We start from the raw sequence: 19219 nt of genomic DNA on the forward strand, positions 1-19219 counted from the left end.
TTAAGAGCCACGTTTTCAATTCTGTCTACAATAAGCTCTTGAATCTAATCGCAGGTCTGCTCCGATACTCCGTAAGCTCGTTTTTTTTTCGTTAAATGGCAATGCGTGACGCTGTCAAATTCCTTACTCAAATCAAGGAACACGCCATCAAACTGAGCGCCGTTGTCCACTGCGCTGTGGATCTCACGGAGGAACACAGTGAGAGCTGAGTTTCGCTGGATCTCTGTTTGCGAAATGCGTGTTGATTTTTATGGAGGAGATGTTCATTTTCCAATAACGTCATAATTCTTGAGCATGAAACATCTTACATAATTCTACAACAGAATGACGTCAACGATTTAGGCCTACAGTTATGTGGATCTGTCTTACGGCCTTTCTTAAAAACGGGAATGAGATGCGCTTTTCTCCAGCCGTTAGGTACCTTTCGTTGCTCAAGCAATCTGCGGTGAATGGGTGCTAGAAGGGGAGGAAGTTCTTTCGCATAATCTTCATAGAATCTTATAGGTATCTCATCTGGTCCTGATGCCTTTCCACTACCAAGCGATTGTAGCTGCTTTTCAGTTCAATGTTATCTCAATATCTGCCGCTTCGAAGTTCGTACGACGATCCAAAGGAGGGACAGTGTTACGACCTTCACCGGTGAAACAACTTAGAATTCAGTATTTCGGCCTTCTCTCTCTTATCTTCCGTTTCAGTGCCGGTGTGGTCGCTGAGAGAATGAATAAGTGATTTTGAGCCACTTGCTGCTTTTACATAAAACCAAAATCTCTTCGGGTTTTTACTCAGGGTCGTTGACAACGTCTTACTTTCAACGCACAGGGACCGTCGAACACTGCAGAGACTGGTTGTCGTACACACACCAAAAAAAGTTCTCCATCACCCCGGTTCACAGAACTCCTGAACATACACCTTGACTGTGGATATTGTATCACAGACAGTCCCTTTGACTATTCAGAGATGTCACTAAACCCGCCCAAAGATGTAAACGGATCCTGGCTTCCCGTGCTGCAGCGAACGTCCGTCGCAGGTAGCAAGAGGAGAACCGCTCCGGAAGTGACCGCGGTTAAGCGCCTGGTACATACACTATGCGATCAAAAGTATCCGGACACCCACGAAGACATACGTTTTTAATATCAGGTGCATTGTGCTGCCACCTACTGCCAGGTACTCCATATCAGCGACCTCAGTAGCCATTAGACATCGTGAGAGAGCAGAATAGGGCGCTCCGTGGCAATCACGGACTTCGAACGTGGTCAGCTGATTGTGTGTCACTTGTGTCAAACGTCTGTACGCGAGATTTCCACTCTCCTAAACATCCCTAGGTCCACTGTTTCCGATATGATAGTGAAGTGGAAACGTGAAAGGACACGTACAGCACAAAAGCGTACAGGCCGGCGTCGTCTGTTGACTGGCATAAACCGCCGACAGTTGAAGAGGGCCGTAATGTGTAACAGGCAGACGTCTATCCAGACCATCACACAGGAATTCCAAACTGCATCAGGATCCACTGCAAGTACTATGACAGTTAGGCGGGAGGTGAGAAAACTTGGATTTCATGGTTGAGCGGCTTCTCATAAGCCACACATCGCGCCGGTAAATACCAAACGACGCCTCGCTTGGTCTAAGGAGCGTAAACATTGGACGAGTGAACAATGAAAAAACGTTGTGTGGAGTGACGAATCACGCTACACAATGTGGCGATCCGATGGCAGGGTGTGGGTGTGGCGAATACCCGGTCAACGTCATCTGCCAGCGTGTGTAGTGCCAACAGTAAAATTCGGAGGCGTTGGTGTTCTGGTGCGGTCGTGTTTTTCATGGAGGGGGCTTGCAACTCTTGTTGTTTTGCGTGCCACTATCACAGCACAGCATTGATGTTATAAGCACCTTCTTGCTTCCCACTGTTGAAGAGCAATTCGGGGATGGCGATTGCATCTTCCAACACGATCGAGCACCTGTTTACAATGTACGGCCTGTGGTGGAGTGGTTACACGACAATAACATCCCTGTAATAGACTGGCGTGCACAGACTCCTCACCTAAATCCTATAGAACACCTTTGGGATGTTGTGGAACGCCGACTTCGTGCCTGATATTTTACCCTTTAATTTCAATATTAGAGTATTAATCAAAACCTATAGGCCATCCCCTGTGACCGAGCGGTTCTAGGCGCTTCAGTCTGGAACCGCGCTGCTGATACGGTCGCAGGTTCGAATCCTGCCTCGAGCATGGATGTGTGTGATGTCCTTAGGATAGGTTTAAATAGTTCTAAGTCTAGGGGACTGATGATCACAGATAACACCACATTCCTGCGCATTTCGTTGCTGGCACTACACACGATGGCAGACAACGTTCTCCAGGCATTAGCCAAAGCCTCCCATGACTTACGGACGAGGTGTGGCGTCATTCATCGCTCCGAATCACGTGTTGCCGTCATTCACAATCCAGTGGCAACGCTGTTTACCCCACCTCCAAGCGTTACCTAACACTCACCGCAGAAATGTGCGTATCATGAGGAACTCCTCGTCCACAACTCCCTATTCACTGTCATTCTCCTACTAACACGTTAGTCACTCACAAATTATTTCTGCTGATTCCATACGATCTTTTACTACCAGCCAATGCTCGACGGTCTCTATCCGTCATTACATGCTGTTTGCCTGGGAGCGGTTTAGCTGTGGATCTTCCTTCGCGTTTCCACCCTAATTCTCTAGTACTCTCGTGTGTACCTTCATCACTTTCTATCCCCTCAACCTGTACTTCTCTCGTTTTCGACCTCTCTTTTCTTCCTTCTGTAAGTCTCTCACCTCACTCGCTTGACATTCTCACACAAAAAATATTTCGTCAATCCGTTTTCTTATCGATAGAATATAAAACTGAAAGCAATGAATGCAGCTGATGAGCTGCAGAAGTATAATATCGAGGGGGAGAAAAAAGATACCTACTTGCTTCAATGAAGTTGCTACCTGATATCCTCATTGTCTGTAATCGCCAAAGAAGCTACAAGGACGTTTTTCTTATTTTCTTCATTACCTTCAGCATTTTCTCCCTTCCTTTACTTGTACCAGCCTCATTGTCTGTGATTTCCTTTTTATTCCTCCTCTCCACTCTCTACCTCCGTTATCATCTCACATGCTGTGCCTTTTCTGATTCTTGATCTCCTTTCCTCCTCCTCTATGTCACCTTACTCAACCCAATTCAAGCTTATCTCAGCACTACTTTACCTTACTTGTTTATTTCGTTACTCCCACTTTTCTCTCACCGTTTCTGCCAAAGTCGTTCCATTTCATTTCCTCCTCAATCTGTCAGCCCTTCATATCTCAATCTACTTCCCTCAGTCTTGTATCTCTTCATTTCTACAGGGTGACAACTATTGAACTATCGCAAAAAAAAACGTAAATTAGTTACAAACTACGGCGTGCACACACTTTATTCTGCACTACAGATATTCGGATTTAGGTTATGATACGGTCGATATGCCTGCCATCATTGGTAAAGATGTGGTGCAGACGAGTTGCGAAATTCTGCATGGCCTGCTGAAGAAGTATCGGAACAGCGATGCTATCAATGACCTCCTGAATCGCTGTGTGTTCAGCTCTGCAATGGTTTTGGGGTTATTGCTGTACATCTTGCCTTTAATATAGACTCACTAAAAGAAGTCGCATGTGTTCATATCTCGATAACATGGCGGCAAATCGAGGCCCGTGCCAATGGCCTCTCGGTACCCCAGGGCCAGAATGCGGTCACCAAAGTGCTCCTCTAGGACATCAAACACTCTCCTGCTTCGATGGGGTACAGCTCCGTCTTGCATGAACCACGTCTCGTCGAAATCAGGGTCACTTTGGATAATCAGAATGAAATTTTCACTCTGCAGCGGAGTGTGCGCTGATATGAAACTTCCTGGCAGACATCTGCGTGCCGGACCGAGACTGGAACTATGGACATTTGCCTTTGCCTTTTCATATCAGCGCACACTCCGCTGCAGAGTGAAAATCTCATTCTGGAAACATCCCCCAGGCTGTGGCTAAGCCATGTCTCCACAGTATCCTTTCTTTCAGGAGTGCTAGTTCTGCAAGGTTCGCAGAAGAGCTTCTGTAAAGTTTGGAAGGTAGGAGAAGAGGTACTGGCAGAAGTAAAGCAGTGAGGACGGGGCGTGAGTCGTGCTTGGGTAGCTCAGGTGGTAGAGCACTTGCCCGCGAAAGGCAAACGTCCCGAGTTCAAGTCTCGGTCCGGCACACAGGTTTACTCTGCCAGGAAGTTTCATATCAGAGTACATTCCGCTGCAGAGTGTAAATCTCATTCTGGAAACATCCCCCAGGCTGTGGCTAAGCCATGTCTCCGCAGTATCCTTTCTTTCAGGAGTGCTAGTTCTGAAAGGTTCGCAGGAGAGCTTCTGTGAAGTTTGGAAGGTAGGAGACGAGGTACTGGCAGAAGTAGAGCTGTGAGGGCGGGTCATGAGTCGTGCTTGGGTAGCTCAGTTGGTAGAGCACTTGCCCGCGAGAGGCAAAGGTCCCGAGTTCGAGTCTCGGTCCGGCACACAGCTTTACTCTGCCAGGAAGTTTCATATCAGCGCACACTCCTCTGCAGAGTGAAAATCTCATTCTGGAAACATCCCACAGGTTGTGGCTAAGCCATGTCTCCGCAGTATCCTTTCTTTCAGGAGTGCTAGTTCTGCAAGGTTCGCAGGAGAGCTTCTGTAAAGTGTGGAAGGTAGGAGACGAGGTACTGGCAGAAGTAAAGCTGTGAGGACGGGGCGTGAGTCGTGCTTGGGTAGCTCAGTTGGTAGAGCACTTGCCCGCGAGAGGCAAAGGTCCCGAGTTCGAGTCTCGGTCCGGCACACAGCTTTACTCTGCCAGGAAGTTTCATATCAGAGTACACTCCGCTGCAGAGTGAAAATCTCGTTCTTGAAACATCCCCCAGGCTGTGGCTAAGCCATGTCTCCGCAGTATCCTTTCTTTCAGGAGTGCTAGTTTGCAAGGTTCGCAGGAGAGCTTCTGTAAAGTATGGAAGATAGGAGACGAGATACTGGCAGAAGTAGAGCTGTGAGGGCGGGTCATGAGTCGTGCTTGGGTAGCTCAGTTGGTAGAGCACTTGCCCGCGAGAGGCAAAGGTCCCGAGTTCGAGTCTCGGTCCGGCACACAGCTTTACTCTGCCAGGAAGTTTCATATCAGCGCACACTCCGCTGCAGAGTGAAAATTTCATTCTAGAAACATCCCCCAGGCTGTGGCTAAGCCATGTCTCCGCAATATCCTTTCTTTCAGGAGTGCTAGTTCTGCAAGGTTCGCAGGAGAGCTTCTGTGAAGTTTGGAAGGTAGGAGACGAGGTACTGGCAGGAGTGAAGCAGTGAGTACCGGGCGTGAGTCGTGCTTGGGTAGCTCAGGTGGTAGAGCACTTGCCCGCGAAAGGCAAAGGTCCCGAGTTCGAATCTCGGTCCGGCACACAGTTTTAATCTGCCAGCAAGTTTCAGGATGAAATCGTCTTTCAAAAACTTCACGTACCGTTCAGTAGGCACCGTGCCGTAGAAGAATATCGCACCGATTATTCTGTGACTGTTGAGAGTGAAGAGACTTCTCGATCGTGAAATGCAGATTCTCAGCCTCCCAAAAGCGCCGGTCTTGCTTATTGACGAACCTATCCAAATTAAAGCGGTCTTCGTCAAAAAAATCACACCATACTAATTCCCATCACGCCCCACGGCCAGGCGTGCAGTTTCAACGTCCTAACGGCAAACCTTTCAGAAGTTATGACGATTTTATTTCATATAGTTCAATATTGTCACCCTGTATCTTGCTCACACTTCTCTCACTATAGACGTCCTGTTCTTCTCTGCCTCGTCATTCCAGGTTGCCTCCTTGAGATGGTGACAAGATTATGTATTTATGTGCCTCAGGAATTTGTCTAATAGTTAGCATGTTGTCATGTCAGGCCGGAACCCATTGTTTATTTGAACCGACTTTAACAATGTGCAGCATAAATTTTCTTTATATCTGATTATCCTTCACAACGCAGCAGTTTCACCGGCTAGCAGCGAGATTTGTTCGGTAGACTTCTGGCGAGAGGTTTCATCACGGCCATTCTCTCTTCTGTTCTAGGGCCAGTCGGGTTTCGAGGAACTCCGACGCTACATCAAACAGGGTGGCGATTTCTGCAAGGAGTTGAGCTCCATTCTCCAGGAGAGGTACGTACTACTACGTTTTCATTTTTTTTTTTCCTTTTGTTGAGGGTGCGATGTGGCCTAAACGTAATAAACGTCATACGTCCTGTTTGCGTTGTACGGAGGAAAAAAAGTCTGTTTTTTTTATATTCGAGGTTGAAGATTCCAAACATGACATCAGGTTTACAGACACAGCGTCTTAGAAACCACCCTTGCTGATTCGTTGTCATTAGTAAAGGAGTTTTGCTATTTGGGGAGCAAAATAACTGATGATGGTCGAAGTAGAGAGGATATAAAATGTAGACTGGCAATGGCAAGGAAAGCGTTTCTGAAGAATTTGTTAACATCGAGTATAGATTTAAGTGTAAGGACGTCGTTTCTGAAAGTATTTGTATGGAGTGTAGCCATGTATGGAAGTGAAACATAGACAATAAATAGTTTGGACAAGAAGAGAATAGAAGCCTTCGAAATGTAGTGCTACAGAAGAATGTTGAAGATTAGGTGGGTAGATCACATAACTAATGAGGAAGTATTGAATAGGATTGGGGAGAAGAGAAGTTTGTGGCACAACTTGACTAGAAGAAGGGATCGGTTGGTAGGACATGTTTTGAGGCATCAAGGGATCACAAATTTAGCATTGGAGGGAAGCGTGGAGGGTAAAAATCGTAGAGGGAGACCGAGAGATGAGTACACTAAGCAGATTCAGAAGGATGTAGGTTGCAGTAGGTACTGGGAGATGAAGCAGCTTGCACAGGATAGAGTAGCATGGAGAGCTGCATCAAACCAGTCTCAGGACTGAAGACCACAAGAACAACAACAACAACAACAACAGTATTCAAAAAATGAAAGCACCGCGAATTTTATTTTCTTACTAGCTATTTTCCCGCAGATTCGCTCGCGCAATCATTTGACACATATATTTCACATATATGAACATTTCACGTATATGGAGGTAAGCAGGGGAGAGTTGGACCACATTTTTATCTTCAGCATAAAACTTGCGTGTTTCCCAACTTTTTTTAACTTCTGGCAGCACTTTCCCTGTAGAGTGTCATATAAACTTAAATACAATATACACTGAAGATCCAAAGAAACTGGTACACCTGCCTAATATCGTATAGGGCCCAAGTGAGCATGCAGCAGTGCGGCAAAACGACGTGGCATGGACCCCGATAATGTCTGAAGTACTGCTGGAGGGAACTGACACCATGAATCCAGCAGGGCTGTCCATAAATCCGGAAGAGTAAGAGGGGGTGGAGATCTCTTCTGAACAGCACGTTGCTACGCATCCCAGATATGTTCAATAATGTTCATGTCTGGGGTGTTTGGTGGCCCGCGGAAGTGTTTAAACCCAGAAGAGTGTTCCTGGGACCACTGGAGCAATTCTGGACGTGTGGGGTGTCGCATTGTCCTGCTGGAATTGTCCAAGTCCGCCGGAATGCACGATGGACCGGACAGGATGCTTACGTTCGTGTCACCTATATCTTACGTGCGAGCTCCGTTCTGCCTTATTATGATGATAGTTTCTCCCTATATAGGTCGGCGGCAAAAAAATATTTTCGCATTCGGATAAGAAAGTTCGTGATTGTACAAAACGCCTTTGTTTTATTTATGTCCACGCTAAATGCTGCATCATGTCCGTAACATCCTTTCCCCTATCTCGCGATAATACAAAACGTGCTGCCCTTCTTTGAACTTCCTCGATGTACTCCGTCAGTCCTATCTGGTAAGGATCCCACACCGCGCAGCAGTATTCTAAAAGAGGACGGGCAAGAGTAGTGTCTATCCTCTCTTACATCTTCTAAGTGTACTGCCAATAAAACGCAGTCTTTTGTTAGCCTTCCTCACAACATTTTCTACCTGTTCCTTCCAATTTAAGTTGTTCGTAATTGTGGTTCCTAGGTATTTAGCTTATTTAGTTGAATGTACGGCCTTAGACTAGACTGATTTATCGTGGAACCGAAGTTTAACGGATATCTTTTAGCACTCATGTGAATGATCTCACACTTTTCGTTATTTTTTTCACAATAGAGATATGTTTTCTGAATCGTTTTGCAATTTGTTTCGGTCTTCTGATGTCTTTACTAGACGATAGACAACAGCGTCTGTAAACATCCTAAGAGGGCTGCTCATATTGTCTCCTAAACCTTTTATATAGACAACCAACAGCACGGGGCCTATAACACTACCTTGGAGAACGCCAGTAATCACTTCTGTTTTACTCGATGACTTTCCGTCAGTTACTGCGAACTGTGACCTCTCTGACAGCAAATCACGAATCCAGTCGCACAAATGAGACGATTTTCCACAGGCACGCAATTTCACTACAAGCCGCTTGTGTGATAGGGTGCCAGAAGCCTTCTGGAGATCTTGAAATACAGAATTAATTTGAAATAATTTGACGATAGCAGTCAACACTTCGTGTGAGTAACGAGATAGTCGCGTTTCACGAGAACGACGTTTTCTAAATCCGAGTTGACTGTGTGTCAAGAGACCGTTCTCTTCAAGGTAATTCGTAATATCCAAACACAATCTACACTCCTGGCCATTAAAATTGCTACACCGCGAATATGTGCTACAGGCATGAAATTTTACCGACAGGAAGAAGATGCTGTGATATGCAAATGATTAGCTTTTCAGGGCATTCACACGAGGTTGGCGCCAGTGGCGACACCTACAACGTGCTGACATGAGGAAAGTTTCCAACCGATTTCTCATACACAAATAGCAGTTGACCGGCGTTGCCTGGTGAAACGTTGTTGTGATGCCTCGTGTAAGGAGGAGAAATGCGTACCATCACGTTTCCGACTTTCATAAAGGTCGGATTGTAGCCTATGGCGATTGCTGTTTATCGTATCGCGACATTGCTGCTCGCGTTGGTCGAGATCCAATGACTGTTAGCAGGATATGGAATCGGTGGGTTCAGGAGGGTAATACGGGACGCCGTGCTGGATCCCAACGGCCTCGCATCACTAGCAGGTTAGATGACAGGCATCTTATCCGCACGGCTGTAACGGATCGTGCAGCCACGTCTCGATCCCTGAGTCAACAGATGGGGACGTTTGCAAGACAACAACCATCTGCACGAACAGTTCGACGACGTTTGCAGCAGCACGGACTATCAGCTCGGAGACCGTGGCTGCGGTTACCCTTGACGCTGCATCGCAGACAGGAGCGCCTGCGATGGTGTACTCGACGACGAACCTGGGTGCACGAATGGCAAAACGTCGTTTCTTCGGATGAATCCAGGTTCTGTTTACAGCATCACGATGGTCGCATCCATGTTTGGCGACATTGCGGTGAACGCACATTGGACACGTGTATTCGTGATCGCCATACTGGCGTATCACCCGGCGTGATGGTATGGGGTGCCATCGGTTACACGTCTCGGTCACCTCTTGTTCGCATTGACGGCACTTTGAACAGTGGACGCTACATTTCAGATGTGTTACGACCCGTGGCTCTACCCTTCATTCGATCCCTGCGTAACCCTACATTTCAGCAGGATAATGCACGACCGCATGTTGCAGGTCCTGTACGAGCCTTTCTGGATACAGAAAATGTTCGACTGCTGCCCTGGCCAGCACATTCTCCAGATCTCTCACCAATAGAAAACGTCTGGTCAATGGTGGCCGAGCAACTGGCTCGTCACAATACGCCAGTCACTACTCTTGATGAACTGTGGTATCGTGTTGAAGCTGCATGGACAGCTGTACCTGTACACGCCATCCGAGCTCTGTTTGACTCAATGCCCAGGCGTATCAAGGCCGTTATTACGGCCAGAGGTGGTTGTTCCGGGTACTGATTTCTCAGGATCTATGCACCCAAATGGCGTGAAAATGTAATCACATGTCAGTTCTAGTATAATATATTTGTCCAATGACTACCCGTTTATCACCTGCATTTCTTCTTAGCGTAGCAATTTTAATGGCCAGTAGTGTATATGCCGTAGTTCCATACACAAAAATCACAGCTGACCCTCTACCTACATCGTATAGGAAATAAGCGGCGTAGACCTGTCTTGCTGCATATAACGATCTAGCCTGGCATGAGAGCTTTGCTTGTCCGTGTTTACACAGCAGTTGCTGACTCTCACCAATTTTCTTTCCGATTTTAGCACATTTCTCGGACTGTTTTGCGATGAGTTTCAGCCCCAATATATATAATCAGATAACCTGCACTCGTCTATTCAACCGCTTTCGGATGCCTTTAAATGACTACATCACTGTGTTTAAAAAGCCTACCTGCTACAGTATATCGATGGATATAAGAGGTAAGGCACTTTATCACATACCAAGGTACATGTCCTTTAGCGTACTATCATTTCCCGAAAACCTCATGTGGTTACCTTGAAATAAAAGGGATGTTACGTCTTACGGGACTCGCCCTGTATACCACTATACACGTTGATTCAGCTGCTCCTTCCTTTGGGTATTACACAACCTGCAACACCTGCAAATACCACGAGCAAGATTTTCAAACTATTAATCCTACAGAAGAAGTGAACGGGACTTTTTTGTAGGAATTTTAACGTAGTTATTGTACTTGGATGCGTTTTCTCTAAAGGCCATAGTTTTCGAATTATTGAAGAGAAATGTACAAAAATGACTTTCTAACGGGTTTTTCTTGAACATCTCGAAAGTCCACCGAAAACGAATCCCAGTACAAAATTTAACTACATTAAATTTCGTAGATAAAAGTTTTGCTCGTCTTTTTCTGTAGGACTAATATTGTGTGCATAGCGAGGGAGAGAATAGGAAAATCGTGCTCGTGGTATTTGCAAGCGTTGCAGGTTGCATAAAACTCATCGTTAGAAGCAGCTGAATGACACGTTAGTCGAAAAAATGGTTCAATCGGCTCTGAGCACTATGGGACTTAACTTCGGAGGTCATCAGTCCCCTAGAACTTGGAACTACTTAAACCTAACTAACCTAACCTAACCTAGAACTTGGAACTACTTAAACCTAACTAACATAAGGACATCACACACATCCATGCCCGACGTAGGATTCGGACCTACGACCGTAGCGGTCGCGCGGTTCCAGACTGTAGCGCCTAGAACCGCACGGTCACTCCGGCCGGTTACACGTTACTCGTCAGTCAGCAGTTTGGTCTCTTGCGGCTCATTCCTTTCCTGTGCCAACCTCGTCGCCTCAGAGTAGCATTTCAGCCGAACGTTCTCAATTATTTGATGGATATATTGCAATCTCTGTCTTCCCCTACTTCTTGCCCTCTACAGCTCTCTCTAGTACCACAGAAATCATTCCCTCGAGTCATCACACATTACCTGTCTCCCTGCCTCTTCTTCTTGTCAGTGTTGTTCATACACTCGTTCCTTCATCGGTGCTGCGGAGAACCTACTTGGTTCAAATGGCTCTGAGCACTATGGGACTTAACGTCTATGGTCATCAGTCCCCTAGAACTTAGAACTACTTAAACCTAACTGACCTAAGGACATCACACAACACCCAGCCATCACGAAGCAGAGAAAATCCCTGACACCGCCGGGAATCGAACCCGGCAACCCGGGCGTGGGAAGCGAGAACGCTACCGCACGACCACGAGATGCGGGCGGAGAACCTACTCATCTCTTATCAGTGCACCTAATTTTCAACATCCTTCTATACCAGAACATCTCAGTTGCTTTGTTCCCCATCTACTACTTTCATTTGGTAATGTAATCCCTCTGCCTCGCCTCTAATACTTCAGCTGTAAAACTCAATCTTTCCGCTTGGTAGAGACGTATCAGAATTACCACATATGGAACGTGTACTAGCAAATAACTAATAACAGCCGGCCGCGGTGGTCTCGCGGTTTTAGGCGCGCAGTCCGGAACCGTGCGACTGCTACGGTCGCAGGTTCGAATCCTGCCTCGGTCATCGATGTGTGTGATGTCCTTAGCTTAGTTAGTTTTAAGTAGTTCTGAGTTCTAGGGGACTGATGACCTCAGATGACAGGTTCCATAGTGCTCGGAGCCGTTTGATTTGGTTATACGAGTTGACGAGCTTGCACTGTAACCGAGGCAAACGAGCATGCTGTCCTGCGAGCTTTTAATGTGCCTCGCAACGGCACGGAATCCACGCAGCAGCGGCAGCAGAGTATAACGGCATGTGGGGGCGGATGCGCGAGGCCTTGCCAGCATTTCCGGCAGGCGCTCGCCGTGGAAAACTGTGCGATGCCGCCCGCTGCGGGTACTAGCATGCTTGCAGTGGGCGTTTCACACTACGCCACATCGTCAGGAGTGAAAGTTCAAACGCAGGCACCAGCCGCTGGAGCAACACGACGGTCACTCACCGCTGCCGGATTAGACCCCGTAAACACCGATCTGCACGTGAATCTACACTGCTGCAATTTTCACCGGAGCAGCAAATACACTCCTGGAAATGGAAAAAAGAACACATTGACACCGGTGTGTCAGACCCACCATACTTGCTCCGGACACTGCGAGAGGGCTGTACAAGCAATGATCACACGCACGGCACAGCGGACACACCAGGAACCGCGCTGTTGGCCGTCGAATCGCGCTAGCTGCGCAGCATTTGTGCACCGCCGCCGTCACTGTCAGCCAGTTTGCCGTGGCATACGGAGCTCCATCGCAGTCTTTAACACTGGTAGCATGCCGCGACAGCGTGGACGTGAACCGTATGTGCAGTTGACGGACTTTGAGCGAGGGCGTATAGTGGGCATGCGGGAGGCCGGGTGGACGTACCGCCGAATTGCTCAACACGTGGGGCGTGAGGTCTCCACAGTACATCGATGTTGTCGCCAGTGGTCGGCGGAAGGTGCACGTGCCCGTCGACCTTGGAGCGGACCGCAGCGACGCACGGATGCACGCCAAGAGCGTAGGATCCTACGCAGTGCCGTAGGGGACCGCACCGCCACTTCCCAGCAAATTAGGGACACTGTTGCTCCTGGGGTATCGGCGAGGACCATTCGCAACCGTCTCCATGAAGCTGGGCTACGGTCCCGCACACCGTTAGGCCGTCTTCCGCTCACGCCCCAACATCGTGCAGCCCGCCTCCAGTGGTGTCGCGACAGGCGTGAATGGAGGGACGAATGGAGACGTGTCGTCTTCAGCGATGAGAGTCGCTTCTGCCTTGGTGCCAATGATGGTCGTATGCGTGTTTGGCGCCGTGCAGGTGAGCGCCACAATCAGGACTGCATACGACCGAGGCACACAGGGCCAACACCCGGCATCGTGGTGTGGGGAGCGATCTCCTACACTGGCCGTACACCTCTGGTGATCGTCGAGGGGACACTGAATAGTGCACGGTACATCCAAACCGTCATCGAACCCATCGTTCTACCATTCCTAGACCGGCAAGGGAACTTGCTGTTCCAACAGGACAATGCACGTCCGCATGTATCCCGTGCCACCCAACGTGCTCTAGAAGGTGTAAGTCAACTACCCTGGCCAGCAAGATCTCCGGATCTGTCCCCCATTGAGCATGTTTGGGACTGGATGAAGCGTCGTCTCACGCGGTCTGCACGTCCAGCACGAACGCTGGTCCAACTGAGGCGCCAGGTGGAAATGGCATGGCAAGCCGTTCCACAGGACTACATCCAGCATCTCTACGATCGTCTCCGTGGGAGAATAGCAGCCTGCATTGCTGCGAAAGGTGGATATACACTGTACTAGTGCCGACATTGTGCATGCTCTGTTGCCTGTGTCTATGTGCCTGTGGTTCTGTCAGTGTGATCGTGTGATGTATCTGACCGCAGGAATGTGTCAATAATGTTTCCCCTTCCTGGGACAATGAATTCACGGTGTTCTTTTTTCAATTTCCAGGAGTGTAGGACTAAAGATAACGAAATTTTGCTTATGCTGCAGGTGCATTACCATTTGTGCCAGAGATGCGTTGCAGTGCCTCTCCTTATTTCTATCTAGATAGCTCTGCAAAAATTATCAACTTCGTGGAAATGAATGAATATGCGGCAGCATGTTACCATAGGTCTCCCAGTCGACAACATATTGTTAGACTATTGATCTGATGTAATTAAAATTTCCTCAAGACATTTGAGTCTCATTTTTATCTACTATAATGATGGAAGCTGAAGCGATGAATTAAAATTTGTGCCATGGCCTGGAGTTGAACCCGTTTTACATGCTTACTATGCAGGAATACTGGTCATTACACCACGACAGCCGGTCGCGGTGGTCTCGCGGTTCTAGGCGCGCAGTCCGGAACCGTGCGACTGCTGCGGTCGCAGGTTCGAATCCTGCCTCGGGCATGGATGTGTGTGACGTCCTTAGGCTAGTTAGGTTTAAGTAGTTCTAAGTTCTAGGGGACATGTCCACAGCAGTTGAGTCCCATAGTGCTCAGAGCCATTTGAACACCACGACGACACTATAACTAACTGACTAATCCACTGTCTTCCCTAATACGAAGTCACATCTTCAGCTTACTTTCCCCTTCTTAGGCCGCTACTGCCTTGCCGCAGTGGTAACACCGCTTCCCGCCAGATCACCGAAGTTAAGCGCTGTCGGGCTGGGCTAGCACTCGGATGGGTGACCATCCGGTCGGCCGGGCGCTGTCGGCAAGCGGGGTGCACTCAGCCCCTGTGAGGCAAACTGAGGAGCTACCTCGATTGAGAAGCAGCAGCTGCCGGCCGAAGTGGCCGAGCGGTTCTAGGCGCTACAGTCTGGAACCGCGCGATCGCAGGTTCGAATCCTGCCTCGGGCATGGATGTGTGTGATGTCAGGTTGGTTAGGTTTAAGTAGTTCTAAGTTCTAGGGGACTGGTGACCTCAGCAGTTAAGTCCCATAGTGCTCAGAGCCATTTGAACCAAGTAGCGGCTCCGGTCTCGTAAACTGACACACGGCCGGGAGAGCGGTGTACTGACCACATGACCCCTCCATATCCGCATCCAGTGATGCCACAGGACGACACGGCGACCGGTCGGTACCGTTGAGCCTTCATGGCCTGTTCTGGAGAAGTTTAGTTTTTTTATAGAATATAAAAAGTATGTTGAAAATGTATTTTTGTACTAACATTAATGACTTCTCCCATTTATGCATGAAAAATTATATGCTCCATAGCCCACCCAAGGCCACGCGGCAAAGAGCAATGCGTTCATTGAAGTTCTGGTTCACAAACATCTGGGGAAGGGGGGGGGGGGGGTGTCATTAATAACACTTTTAATTTCATCCTTCATTTCGTGTATTGCTTGTGGTTTGTACACTTTTCGAAATCCCTACTAAAAAGTCACGAGGCGTAAGATCGCATGATCTGCAAGTCCGTTATTGGTTTCCACGCAAAGAGGTAATTTTTTGAGGAAACTATTCATTCAGCAGAACAGTCATTTCGCGGGATATGTGAAAAGTCGTACCATCTTGAAAGTGTCTTCGTGTTTGATGCCGGCCCCTGAAATCAACTTGACTCGATTTTCGGCGATCCAACTGGTCACCATCTTCAGGAGAATGCTGCTTCGCTGACGAGTACCGCAGTTCTCAGCAGGACTGGTCAGCGAAGCAGCATTCTCCTGAAGATGGTGACCAGTTGGATCGCCGAAAATCGAGTCAAGTTGATTTTATGGTCTGGCAGCAAACCCGAAGAAACTTTCATGACTTATTACGCCGGGAAAGCCTACGAAAATCCCCGTTTTCATCAATAAGAGGGGAACTCCAATCAGAAACCATGTTTCCGTGACGGTCGCCGTTCACAGTCACCGCTGATCCCTCATCACTTTCAAAAAAGTACGGGCCGATCGCTCCTCCTGCTCAGAACCCACACCACAGAGCCGTGCGTTGCGGACGCACCTCATCTTGCACACTCACTCGCGGATTTTCGCTGCTACAAATTAATTTTAATAACCAACAGGTTCAGTTGCCCCGTTTACCTAGAATTTACCTAGGTTTCAGTTGGGATAACCCAGCCTTCTTCAGAAAAACAGTAACTATCGTTTGTCCACAGTGGACATCGTCAAGCTAAACCTAGGAATCCATAAATTATAGTCAGAGTATAAAACATACCTGAAACTGCCTCGGCCCCATTTCGCGACCGCGATGCGGCACCCACGAGTGCTTTACTGGAGCTCAAGTCTGACGATAATTTACGGATTTGTCCACCGTGGACAAACGGTAGATACTGTTGTTCTGAAGAAGGTTGGGCTATCCCGACTGAAACCTAGGTAAATTCTAGGTAAACGGTGCAACTGAGGCTGTTGGTTATTAAAATAATTTAATATTTATACAGTTGCTGACAGGGTCGCGAAATATTAAAGATATTTACTCCAAATTCTGCAGTTCTGCTTATTGACGTACCCACTACTGAGGTGGAAGGGCCCGACATCTGAGAAAATTATTCTTTTTGTGAAGTTCGTTTGTCGAGCCAAGAAAGACCCATTGAGCAAATCGATGACTCTTACCATGATTTGTAGGCATCAATTCTTGTGAAAGTCGAATCTTCTACTCACGCATTTTTATTCGGTTGTTCCAATGTGGCACGTGTACCTTTGTGAACTTATCATTTCTAAGAACGCATGCTGTTACAGCGTGATTACCTGTAAATACCATATTAATGTAATAAATGCTCAAATTGATGTCGGTGAACCTAAATACATTTGCCAATACGTGTAACGACATTCCTCTCAACATCGAGTAGTTTGCCTTCCGTAATGTTCGCACATGCATTGACAATGCCATGACGCATGTTGTCAGGCGCTGTCGGTGGATCACGATAGCAAATATCCTTCAGCTCTCCCCACAGAAAGAAATCCGGGGACGTCAGATCCGGTGAACGTGCGGGCCACGGTATGGTGCTTCGACGACCAATCCACCAGTCACGAAATATGCTATTCAATACCGCTTCAACCGCACTCGAGCTATGTGCCGGACATCAATTATGATGGCAGTACATCGCCATTCTGTCATGCAGTGAAACATCTTGTAGTAACATCGGTAGAACATTACGTAGGAAATCAGCATACATTGCACCATTTAGGTTGCCATCGATGAAATGGAGGCCAATTATCCTTCCTCCCATAATGCCGCACCATACATTAACCCGCCAAGGTCGCTGGTGTTCCACTTGTCACAGCTATCGTGGATTTTCCGTTGCCCAACAGTGGATATTATGCCGCTTTGCGTTACCGCTGTTGGTGAATGACGCTTCGTCGCTAAATAGAACGCGTGCAAAAAAATCTGTCATCGTGCCGTAATTTCTCTTGTGCCCAGTGGCAGAACTGTACACGACGTTCAAAGTCGTCGCCAGGCAATTCCTGGTGCATAGAAATACGGTACGTGAGCAATCGATGTTTGATGTAGCATTCTCAACACCGACGTTTCTGAGATTCCCGATTCTCGCGCAGTTAGTCTGCTACTGGTGTGTGGATTAGCCGCGACAGCAATTAAAACACCTACTTGGGCACCATCATTTGTTGCAGGTCGTGGTTGACGTTTCACACGTGGCTGAACACTTCCTGTTTCCTTAAATAACGTAACTATGCGGTGAACGGTCCGGACACTTGGATGATGTCGGCCAGGATACCGAGCAGCATACATAGCACACGCCCGTTGGGCATTTTGATCACAATAGCCATACATCAACACGATATCGACCTTTTCCGCAATTAGTAAACGGTCCATTTTACCACGGGTAATGTATCACGAAGCAAATACCGCCCGCACTGGCGGAATGTTACGTGATACCACGTACTTATACCTTTGTGACTATTACAGCGCCATCTATCACAAAGCGAAAAAAGTGGACCAACTAAAACATTCATTGTTTCTTTACGTACTACACGAATATGTAATAAAAATGTGGTTCCTATTTAAAAGCCGACCGGAGTGGTCGTGAGGGTCGAGGCGCTACAGTCTGGAGTCGAGATATCGCTACGGTCGCAGGTTCGAATCCTGCCTCGGGCATGGATGTGTGTGATGTCCTTAGGTTAGTTAGGTTTAAGTAGTTCTAAGTTCTAGGGGAATGATGACCTCAGATATTAAGTCCCATAGTGCTCAGAGCCATTTGAACCAACCTATTTAAAAAAACGCGGTTGGTATCCGTTTCACCAATGGCAGCGCCGTCTAACGGGAGAACCCATAGCGCCATCTGGTTTCCCCCTTCAAGCTAGACGAGTTTCGTTCTTTGTAGTTTTTTCGTTTGCCGCTTATTTAGTGAGATACTTGGCGCGGTCACTATCAGTGGATCATCTTGTATAGGCGTTGCCGACCTCTGCGCCGTTTACACATGTCTGTATTGGAATACACATGCCTATACCAGTTTCTTTGGCGCTTCAGTGTGTAACTAGCCAGCTGTATTGTATAGGTGTGCTGACCATAGGGTGAGCCGTGTTGTGTTGCTGTTTTGCAGGTGCGAGGCGGAGACTGCGTACGCCAAGGCGCTGGGCAAGCTGTCCGGCAAGCTGGCCAGGGCGTCGAGGGACGTGGTGGGGACCGTCGGCACGGCGTGGCAGGCGGCAGGGCTGCAGATGCAGCAGCAGGCAGAGGCGCACAGGTCAGTCCTCCTGAAGATGAACTCCCTGAGCCACTCCGAAACGTCAACGCGCACGAGACAGGGCTACGGCAGGCAGCGAGACTGACATCCCGGGGAACGGGGCGAGAAGGGGTGTTCAGCAGTACTCGTCAAGCTCACTTATCTGACCACAATCTATTGGTTATGAGCTGTAGATTAAAACTGAAGAAAGTGCAAAAAAGGTGCGAATTTAAGGAGATGGGACCTGGATAAACTGAAAGAACCAGAGGTTGTACAGAGTTTCAGGGAGAGCATAAGGGAACAATTGACAGGAATGGGGGAAAGAAATACAGTAGAACAAAAAAGGGTACCTTTGAGGGATGTAGTGAAGGCAGCAGAGGATCAAGTGGGTAAAAAGACGAGGGCTAGTAGAAATCCTTGGGTAACAGAAGAAATATTGAACTTAATTGATGAAAGGAGAAAATATAAAAATGCAGTAAATGAAGCAGGCAAAAAGGAATACAGACGTCTCAAAAATGAGATCGACAGGAAGTGCAAAATGGCTAAGCAGGGATGGCTAGAGGACAAATGTAAGGATGTAGAGGCTTATCTCACTAGGGGTAAGATAGATACTGCCTACAGGAAAATTAAAG

The 19219-nt window shown here is 47.8% G+C and overlaps 1 protein-coding gene across 1 annotated transcript in view; it reads left to right on the forward strand.

The window, feature by feature from the left end:
- The window catches only part of LOC126295214 (nostrin), a 152857-nt gene that overhangs the window by 50600 nt on the left and 83038 nt on the right, over window positions 1-19219 (forward strand). The window contains exons 3-4 of the mRNA XM_049987556.1: window positions 6089-6174; window positions 18465-18608. Coding sequence (XP_049843513.1) covers window positions 6089-6174; window positions 18465-18608 — 230 coding nt within the window. The remainder of the gene's footprint in view (window positions 1-6088; window positions 6175-18464; window positions 18609-19219) is intronic.

Source organism: Schistocerca gregaria, chromosome 11 (assembly GCF_023897955.1).
Source record: "Schistocerca gregaria isolate iqSchGreg1 chromosome 11, iqSchGreg1.2, whole genome shotgun sequence".
Classification (NCBI taxonomy): Eukaryota; Metazoa; Arthropoda; class Insecta; order Orthoptera; family Acrididae; genus Schistocerca; species Schistocerca gregaria.